This window comes from Drosophila mojavensis, unplaced genomic scaffold (genome assembly GCF_018153725.1).
Source record: "Drosophila mojavensis isolate 15081-1352.22 unplaced genomic scaffold, ASM1815372v1 contig_80, whole genome shotgun sequence".
Classification (NCBI taxonomy): domain Eukaryota; kingdom Metazoa; phylum Arthropoda; class Insecta; order Diptera; family Drosophilidae; genus Drosophila; species Drosophila mojavensis.
This window is the reverse complement of record NW_025318906.1, coordinates 9,123,297-9,133,226: the sequence shown is the minus strand read 5'-3', so window position 1 is coordinate 9,133,226 and position 9,930 is coordinate 9,123,297. Positions and strand designations below refer to the sequence as shown.

General features: G+C 39.5%; 2 protein-coding genes across 2 annotated transcripts; one reads left to right on the top strand and one right to left on the bottom strand.

Moving 5' to 3' along the window:
• The first annotated feature begins 170 nt into the window (after positions 1-170).
• On the top strand, positions 171-3,369 carry LOC6579200 (alpha-1,3-mannosyl-glycoprotein 2-beta-N-acetylglucosaminyltransferase). The gene is made up of 6 exons (XM_002005061.4): positions 171-1,192; positions 1,250-1,680; positions 1,738-1,842; positions 1,904-1,994; positions 2,057-2,227; positions 2,292-3,369. The coding sequence occupies exons 1-6, from the start codon at positions 722-724 to the stop codon at positions 2,403-2,405; spliced, it is 1,383 nt and encodes a 460-aa protein (XP_002005097.1). The 5' UTR covers positions 171-721; the 3' UTR covers positions 2,406-3,369.
• LOC6579199 (homeobox protein B-H2) lies at positions 3,289-6,413 on the bottom strand. The gene is made up of 3 exons (XM_032729800.2): positions 6,068-6,413; positions 4,246-4,391; positions 3,289-4,178 (listed from the first exon to the last, which is right to left on the bottom strand). Exons 1-3 carry the CDS (start codon positions 6,327-6,329, stop codon positions 3,408-3,410), a joined length of 1,179 nt encoding a protein of 392 aa, XP_032585691.2. The 5' UTR covers positions 6,330-6,413; the 3' UTR covers positions 3,289-3,407.
• Positions 6,414-9,930: the final 3,517 nt, after the last annotated feature.

Below are 9,930 nucleotides of genomic sequence, written 5' to 3'. Positions count from 1 at the left end.
TGTGTAGTTTTGTATATAACAGAAAAGGCACGTTTAAATTGCGCGCGTAGTAGCTTAACATATCACTGTTATGCGTACAGTGCCATTTTGAGTACGAATAACAGCTATAGTGCTGCTAAACATTGAAGAGCAAAACAGCTGACAGTTAAAGTGTGACCGGATCTGTGCTCATTTAGAATACCATAAGCACATCTAACAACAAAACCGTTTTTATAATTAGGTGGAAGAAGCAACGTGTGCGTTTTCGTTTGGTTTACGCTATTGTAACGCTTTTGCCAGGCTGGCGCATTGTGCGAAAGAACAACAGAGTTGGCAGTTAAACAAGGCGCTGGTGCGTAACGCGCGATCCAATTGATAAATGTAGTAACATCGCTAGCCACCACTACCCGCCCCCAGCAGCCGTCGATGCAGCATCAACCGTGTAAAATTTTGCCGCTGCAAGGGCTGCTTTTGCCCAACGCATCGACGACAGCATTGCGAACAACAACAAAGCTTCCACACCCACCGATACATTCAGCACGGAATAGATGAGCGCACCTGGCGCTTCATATAAACAATTTCTATTTTCACGTAACAGACGACCAGTGCCAGCCACAGCGAACAGATGCTACGCGACTAGCTGGAAAGAGAAACGAAAGAGAATTAGTAACGGAAACAGCAACAACCACACTTAATGACCACCTAATCTCACACACCCACACATAAACACAGACGTTGCAAAATGCGTACACGTAAGGTACAAATTTTGGTTATTGGCGTCCTCATCCTATGGACATTCGTCACGTACTACATATTGCTGCACAACAGCAGTGTTCAATCGGATACGAAGCAGAAGGAGCAACAGCAGCTGAAGCAGCTGTTCCCGAAAGCATTACTGGAGCAATCGAAAAGTTTGAAAATAAGTGATACACTTGTGAGTTTTCTCAAATTGAGATACATGAATCAGGAGACGAGCACCACGCCGAAAATAACAATTGTTGCCGCTGAAATATCAAACGAACTGCAGGAGCAGCAGCCGAAGACAACGGCCACAACTTCCGCGCAAATACCAACGAAAACATATCTGGCAAATGGAGAGCCTGTCATTCCCATTCTGGTATTTGCCTGCAATCGCATTTCGGTGGTCAAGTGTCTGGAGAATCTCGTGCAATATCGACCCAGCGTCGAGCAATTTCCCATCATCGTATCGCAGGTAAATCTCTGACATTCAATAGCCACATACAATATCTAATGTACCTCTCCATTACAGGACTGCGGCGATGAGTTGACCAAACAAGCCATTCAATCCTTTGGCAATCAACTAACGCTCATCGAACAGCCCGACCAAAGCGATATTATGGTCCTGCCCAAGGAAAAGAAATTCAAGGGCTACTATAAGATAGCACGCCACTATGGCTGGGCTCTGAACACCACCTTTCATGTAGGATTCGAATATGTAGTCATTGTGGAGGATGATTTGAATGTGGCGCCAGATTTCTTTGAATACTTTTTGGCCACACACAAGCTGCTCAAGCAGGACAAGAGTCTTTGGTGCGTCTCCGCATGGAATGACAATGGCAAGGCAAATGTGGTGGATATCGGCAGCCCAGAGCTGCTCTACCGCACCGATTTCTTTCCCGGCTTGGGCTGGATGCTAACCAAGGATCTGTGGAGCGAACTCTCAGTCAAGTGGCCCAAGTCGTATGTATAAAGTAAAGTATATTCTATGTAATATTATTAATCATTTATATTTTAAAGATTCTGGGATGATTGGATACGACATCCAGAGCAGCGTAAGGATCGTGTTTGCATTCGACCAGAAATCTCAAGAACACGTACTTTCGGCAAAATTGGTGTTTCCAAGTAAGTGCCCGATTTTGGCTACTAATGTAATTTCTATAAATCTTATAAATTCTTCTTTCAGCGGTTTGTTCTTCGACAAGTATTTAAAGCATATTAAGCTGAGCGAGCACTTTGTGCACTTCACGAAAATGAATTTGAGTTACTTACTTAAGGTGCGTATTACTTATGTCTTTATATTGCTGTGCTTTTCACTTATGTATATTTGCTGTTTTAGGATAACTATGATAATACGTTCTTGAAGCAAGTGTACGTGTTGCCCTTGGTTACCTTTGACGAGCTGCGTCGGAATCTCATTGCCAAGGAGGGCCCTGTGCGCATTCAGTACAACAATCGCGATCAATATAAACGCATCACTCGAATGTTGGGCCTCATGGATGACTTCAGGGTGAGCTTGACGCTAATGTTGTTAACATCGATATGTTGAAACATTTATCTTATCTAATTGATAGAGTGGAGTGCCACGCACAGCATACCATGGCATCGTGTCGTTCTACTATAACAAGCGACGTGTACATTTAGCGCCAAGTGCTAACTGGAAAGGTTACGACTTATCATGGAGCTAACATCACTAAATTAGTTATCTATTAGCTAGAGTCTAAGCAACAGCTCAATGCAACCCGTAACGAATCAAAATGTTTGGTTAAAAAACAATGTTTGCAATACCAAAAAATAGTACTAATAGTTTATATATACATACTATTAAAATGATATATTTCTCATGACATAGCTTAGTCGTAAGTGTAAAATTAAATGGAAATTTCGCAACCAGTCCTAAAACAGTGTAAGAACAGACTAGAACAGTTTCTATATATATGTATGTATATTAATTTGTAATACCTGTGCAGCGAGGCAGCTCCAATCGTGTGTTGAGTCACAGACCGCAACTCCCCCCCCTCCTAAAGATATGTAACCGAAGCAATAGTAAGCAACGACCAGAGGCATGTTGGAAAGTATTAGATTTTATATATGTATATGTAAATAGTCAGAGCTGTCGCTGACTTTGTTGCAATGTTAATTCTGTTAATTCGCGTTAATTTACTGTACAAATAGACCTTTAGTTGTTAAGTTCACTAAACTCAACTCCAACTCCAGACCGAGCTCGACATTAAGCATAAGTTGTATGTGATTTTGTTTTATATAATTGTAATTTGTATTTGAATGAACGAAAGAAAAGAACGAGAAAGAGAGAGAGAGAGAGAGAGAGAGCAGCCAACAAACAACCAACCCACTTGTAACATAGCATAGCCATAGTTAAAGTTAACTCTTAAGCATTTCTGATGACTGGCACACAAACACATACACACACACACACACACACACTCACACAGAGACTCCAGTGAATCAACACAGACTCGATTGCCATCAGCCCCTTGTGTGCCACTGTCATATAGTGATAGCGACCCCAACCTACAGACAACACATGACAACAACAACAACAACAACACATAACATCTATATGACTTTAGGTATTTATATGAGCATATTTTTTGCGTGTGATGCATATAAAACATAAAACTGTAATAATAACTAATAACTAGTTTCATTATACATATAAATTGATTGGGCTACTCCACAGCTTCCTCATCTTCGTCCAGCTGCTCGCAGTCAATGTCGCTGCACTCGGACTCGGACTGCGTGCCACATCGACTACGTTGCGCCTGCGCCAGTGCCTCGTGTCCAAAGCCGCAGGAGATGCTGTTGCTGTTGCCGTTGCCGTTGCTATTGCTGCTGTTGCTGCTGTTGGCAGCTGGCAGTCCCTTGTGCAGCAGCAAATTGGCATTGGCATCGCCGAAGACACGCTCCAGTTCGGCCAGGCCATTGCTGGCACTCGGTTCCGTTTCCGGCGGCAGCGTGGCATACTTCAGCTGCAGATAGGACTCGCTGTGGCCGTGTGGCTGATAGTCAACGAAGCTGCTTGGATAGGGCTTGCAGCGTGGCACATAGCCAGCTGCTGTGGCAGCTGCTCCGCTCGTCGCCTGTGGCTTGGCCAGCCCGAAGGGCAGCGCAAAGTTCAGCGGTTGGCCACGCGACAAGATGGCATTCCGGGCACTCTCCATGACGCTGGAGGCGTGCAGCGGCGTCAGACCGGGTGCACTGGCTGGCGGTCCGTAGGGGCGCATGGGCGGGGCTGCTCCACTGCCATTCAGCATGATGGACTGTATGGGCGTGGGCCCGGCAGGTGTTTGGCTAAACAGCCAGAGGCGATCGCCCACAACCATGGGGCGTGCCATGCCGCCCATGCCCAGCTGTGAATAGTAGTGGGACGCAAGAGTTTCCACATCCGAGGTGTACTTTCTCTTCCACTTGGTGCGTCGATTCTGAAACCAAATTTTAATCTAAAAAAAAAAAAAAAAAAAAATTAATAATCATATTAGCCAATAGTTTCAGTTTGGCTAAGTGCACCTGCGTCTCGGTCAGCTGCAGCTGCTTGGCCAGCGCCGTTCGCTTCGCCACGGACAAATATTTGCCCCGCTCGAATTCCGTTTCCAGCGCCTTGATCTGTGCAGCGGAGAAGGCAGTGCGTGGACGCTTCTTGCGATCATCGTGCGCTGCAATCGAGAAAGGAATTTCAATTGGAATCTCAATTGCCATCGCCTGCCAAACAATTTGCGACTAATTCGAATTAGCTGATTGCCTGTTCAATCCAATTAGATGCCAATTGGCATTGCGATGGCACCCTGTATGCAAAACACTTTTAATTGGCAACATTTCATTTTGATTGTGGTCAGTGCATCTAATTGGCCATTTGGCAGACAAATTTACCCCCGCCCCTCTCCACCTGATTGCTAACAAATTGTCATATAAATTCTCTGTGACATTCAGTCGGAAAATGAGATAAGCTAAGATGTTGCCAATGGCGCAGCTTTTCCGCCCAACATTCTGCATCATTAGCGGGCGGCGCATTTGTGACGCCCCTCGGAAAAGATAAGATCTTGGATTATTTGTATGTGGATCGTGCAAATGACAGACGAGATCAGTCAACCGAGACATATTAGAGACTGATGCCATATTATAAATATTCCAACAATTAATCATAGATGACTGAAGAGAGGGAGGGAGGTAGTGAAGAGATATGAGGTGAATACACAAAGAAATTATTAAAAATAAGTTTCGATTTTGTTAACCTATTTGATATAAAAGTAATTTTTAAAAAAGGTTTATATTATTGTCTACAATGCTTCAGACAGCTACAATCATATTTCTAAAAAAAAAAAAAAAAAAAAAAAAAAATGGAAATTTTATTGGACCCAACAATTTATATTTATGCAAAATTTTGTTTGTAATATCTTCATATTATACATTGAGAATTGAAGTTCACCTAGTCTAGTGCCTAGCCTAGTGTCTCTTGTATGGAGATCTCGGTTATTAACTCCCTTATTTGTTTTCTCGGCGCATCGGGCTCGTCTTGTTAAGCTAGTGTTCGTACTTTGAACATAATTAGAATAACATTGATATAGTACAGCTGCTTGTTTACATAAATATATACAGATAATGACGAACAGCCCACTAAACACATTTTCGTGATCCAGCTTAATTAAGCTTTGACTAACTAAGTAGTCGATTCATTGAACTAATTAACATTTAACATACACTTGGCAGTTCAACAAGGAGTTTTTAATAATTTTAATCATTCGCTTAAATATTATAGTCAGTCCGTGGTTTTTGGAATATGACTTAATTTAAATTTGCAGCAATCTTTTCAACTTATTTATTTGTTATTATTATTTCTTTTTTTTTTTTAAATGAAAGCTTCTATATTTGTAAAATCATGCATAGCTCGCTCCACAGTCGATAGTAAATATAAAATAGCATATAATTATAAACTATGTGTTAATTATGTGATATGCTCTGTATATTCTGCTTTAAAATTGCATGAAATTATTTACAATTATAAGAATTAGCTCATCATAGAAAAGTTTGTATTTGATTGGAAGTTAGATGAACAATTTCCGTTATACATTTTTTTTTTTTTTTTTTTTTTTTTTTGTGCCCCGCTAATAATATACATTTTTTAAATACCTATTAGACTGCCTGAAAATTCGATAAATTATATAAAAAATGCTACCAAACATTCTGTTTTTTATTCAAAAAGACGGATTATGGTTTAATGATATTTGATTTTTCAGTACTGTGTCTATATAGCTATATAGGTACTCCCGGCAATATCCCGCCCTCTTGCCAACCAGCAAAATATAAATGAATATATATGAATATATCTACCCACCACTGCCATCGTCCGACGCTAGTTCGATATCACTTTTGTTGTCGTCCGGGCCATCCTCCAGGCAGCTCGATGTGGCGGGACTCGAGACACGCGAATCATCACAACTGCCACGCCCACTTGCATGAGACTGAGCCTCATGGATCACTTGATAGCTAGCCGCTTCATCAGCATAGTTTCTGGGCAAATGCGATTCGGGCTTGGCCAGAATTTGCTCGATTGAAAAACTGTGCGGATGGCGACGCACCACAGATTGAGCATTCATCGTAGACACTTGGACGTAGATCGGCGCGATACGGATCTACAGAGATGATCACGATTAAGATCGGAAGCAGAGACAACAGTGCGCGACGACTTGCTACGAAAAACTAATTTGAATTTCGAATATGCAACATATCCTGCGTATTATAGAACTCAGAACAGAAAATTGTGGGCGGGGCCTGTGGCTATATAGCGCGCTCTTTTCATTCGCCCGATCTGTGATCTGTGTGCTGTTGGAGAGAAAGGGAAAGCAACTCAAAGATGAAGACGAAGACGACACACACACACACATATACACGCACACACATGTGTTTATTTATAAAACATGTGTGAAATTGTCGCAGCCTCTCGTTGTGCCAGGGGCGTGTCCACTTAATGTGTATCTCCGACTGATATATGCGTGTCTCGTCTAAATATTATTTACTGGGTTCTTAGTCTGATCGCCGATGATTAAAAGTCATAATTTTTGGCTAATTGTTAACAAGTCGAGCTATTTAATATTTCGATTGCTTTGCTAAATATACTTAATAAGTTAGCCACCATAATTCATCAGCAAGTGCGTCTTACCATGTGGATGTATGAGTGAGTGTGCCTGTGCGTGTGTAGGCGTGAGCGTGTGTCGAGTTGTTGCTTATAGTCTAAAGATGAATGTACTCATCAATTTTTGCTTATTTCAAGTATGCGAATTCAATTTTCTTGAAGTTGAAATTGATTTGCAGTAAAATTCTTAAATTAAACTGAAATAATCTGAGCTTTGTATATTCCCAGTATTTTTTTTTTTTTTAATTATTTTATGTAACTCTTATAATCTAAATTATGATTCTGTAAGTATATTTTTATTAAGATTGGTATAGCTGATTTTTTTTTTTTTAAGAAAAATGTAAGAAATTTTAAGAAAATTTTCCACATATTTAAGAGCATAACTTCAGCTAAAAAATTAATTATGATTCATAATATATAAGATATAATATAATAGTAGTAGGCAGTAGTAGTATTTTATATAGTCGATTTTAATATTAAACATTTTCAGGTGATGATAATTTTATTAAAATTTAAAATATATAATTTATTTTAATTTATTTTTCTTTTTTGTTTTAAATAAATTCAAGGTGTAGAGGAGGAGATAATATAAATTTTTGATACTCGTTATTATTATAAATCAAAATAATTTTATTTTTTATACATGTACAAAGTATATATATATATTTCATTTATATATGTATTATAAATGAAATACTTAAATTAAATACTTAATCGACTTATTCTTAATGAGAAGAGATAGGATCAGTTGAGTTCTTACCTAAGCAAGCTCTGTTCAGAGTATTAAAAAACCTTTTCCGCCATTTGCAATTTTCTATTTTCAAATCGAATTTTCCCTTACCCCTCTTCAGATTTATTACCAATTCGCATTGCTGGCAGCCACACTTTTCGTGTAATAAACATTTTTGCCTGCTTGGATTTCTGAGGAACATGTAAAACGTTCATTAATTCCAAATTATTAACACATAATTCAGCCGAAAGAGACGGCAACAGTGCGAGCGAGGCAGATACAGAGAGCGAGAGGGAGAGAGAGAGAGAGAGAGAGAGAGAGAGAGAGAGAGAGAGAGTGAGAGGATGAATGCTGAGAAATTGCCTGTGGCTGAGGATAGTTTTCAATTGGCTGCCGGCCAATTATACAGGGTGTCTGGCGGCACTACGAACGCATTGCGATAATGTCTTCATTATTCATGCACAATTTGAGCAAACTATGTGAAAGCACGTTAATTAGTCGGCTAAACTATGGAGAGGAACCCGAAGGGCTGCCAAGAGCAGCAGCTGCCTAAATGGGGAGATCGGCGCGATGGTGGATCATCGTGAATCGTGGGCCCATCTATTTAGCCAGGCTGGCTGTCAGTTTGATTTAATTTAATGAGCATATTGCTTATGAGCCGCATGCCACATGCCGCATGCCGTATGCCGTATGCCGTATGCCGCGCATGCCGCCACATTCAAATCAAAATGACAACTTAATTTTCATAATTGCGCTTAATGAATATTCGACTATTGCTTGCCATATTTTAAATTCCGCCTGCCACAGAGACCCAAATGCACATCAAGCACTTGGCACTGGCATTCCAAATCAATTACCAATTTGCAGCCGGCCCACCGTGGCCAGTCCGTATAGTCAGTTCTTTAACGGCTAAACAATATTTTCTGCTCCTCATATTCAGATATCGCGTAATTCGATTCCCAACTTTTGGAGCCACAGTTCGAGTCGCAGTCGAGTCGTCCTCCGCTGGCATTTAACGTTAAATGGAGCGCAACCGTGTCAGCCCGCTGGCAGGAGACAAAAAATGAGAGAAAGAGAGAAAAAAGCATTTAATTAATACGAATGCATGCATCTTCATTATAAATCATCACTTCTCAAGTGTTTGTCAGGCGCACGCAACATAAATCACGACTCCGTCCGACTTCGTCTTCGACTACGGCTTCTTTTCCATGCTCCATCCTCCGTCGCGTGCATCACTCTCGCCCGTTTTTTGTGCGTTCTTCCCTCTGCTTCTTCTTCTTTTGTGTGTGTGTGTTTTGTCGACTAATGATGCATTCAAGTTAGCGGGTGTCAGTCTCTAGCGAACGGGGCAGCCGGCCTAAACATCTGTCCGAGATACTCCCACGCCATTTGGGTTTCCGATTACGTCAAAGGTGAAAGCTGAATCTGTATCTGAATCAGTCCCTTTGGTCACATTCTGTGGCTGTGGCTGTGGCTGTGGCTGTGGCGGTGTCGTGCGTTGAACTCTTCTTCTTGACATTTTAGCATGATTAATTTCCTGGGCTGTTTGTTTGCCTCGACGCTAATTTGTGTCAGCAACAAATAGCCTTGCAATACGAGACACCATGTCTAAGGGACTCTGAATTCGAGCTCTACTAAATCGGTTCATTTCCCTTTCAAGTATTTTCAATGTTATCAAGCCGCAAAGGAAAGTGTTTCGGGTGTGTTTTTCGCCGAATGCATTGCTAAATTGGAATTTCATTTTATTTAAATGAAATATGATTTAGTTAACAAAAATATATATAAACTACAATATTTAAGTTCTTAAAATTACTTAAACAGTTTAACTAGTGTTCTATTTTATTTAAATATAATCTGATTTAATTTTATTAAAAATATATAAAATATTTTAATTTATAACATTTTTATTTTATTTTTTGTAGCTTGAAATATACTAAAAATGTAAATTAAAAATTTTTGCTGTTATTATTGTAGATTTTTCTTTTATTATAAGCCATATAAAGGTATATATATATATATTTTTTTTTTTAAATATCATTTCGCTTGGTACTAAAATTATTATTAGCATAATTTTTTTTTTTTTTTTTTTTTTTATATATATAAAATATTCTAGATTCCTTATTTTATTCTAGTCTATATTTAAAGTTATTCAATTTACTTAGATAGTATATACATGGATTTTATTTTTTATTGAATCTTAAGTTTCTTCTTGTCTTCTGCCCTATACCACATCTTTTCCGCAAATTCAAAATGTTTAGAATTTGTACAGGTTTTTAAAGATGCATAGCATTTAATTAGCATCAAACATATTATATCATTTTTAACTAAACATCAT

Excerpts from the sequence above, each read along its gene's own strand:
- LOC6579200 (XM_002005061.4), top strand. The coding sequence starts at position 722 with ATGCGTACACGTAAGGTACAAATTTTGGTTATTGGCGTCCTCATCCTA. Across the intron at positions 1,995-2,056 it reads ATTTGAGTTACTTACTTAAG|GATAACTATGATAATACGTT; the intron begins GTGCGTATTACT and ends TTGCTGTTTTAG. Across the intron at positions 2,228-2,291 it reads GCCTCATGGATGACTTCAGG|AGTGGAGTGCCACGCACAGC; the intron begins GTGAGCTTGACG and ends TCTAATTGATAG.
- LOC6579199 (XM_032729800.2), bottom strand. The coding sequence starts at position 6,329 with ATGAATGCTCAATCTGTGGTGCGTCGCCATCCGCACAGTTTTTCAATC. Across the intron at positions 4,392-6,067 it reads AGCGTCGGACGATGGCAGTG|CGCACGATGATCGCAAGAAG; the intron begins GTGGGTAGATAT and ends TCTCGATTGCAG. Across the intron at positions 4,179-4,245 it reads TGCAGCTGACCGAGACGCAG|ATTAAAATTTGGTTTCAGAA; the intron begins GTGCACTTAGCC and ends TTTTTTTTTTAG.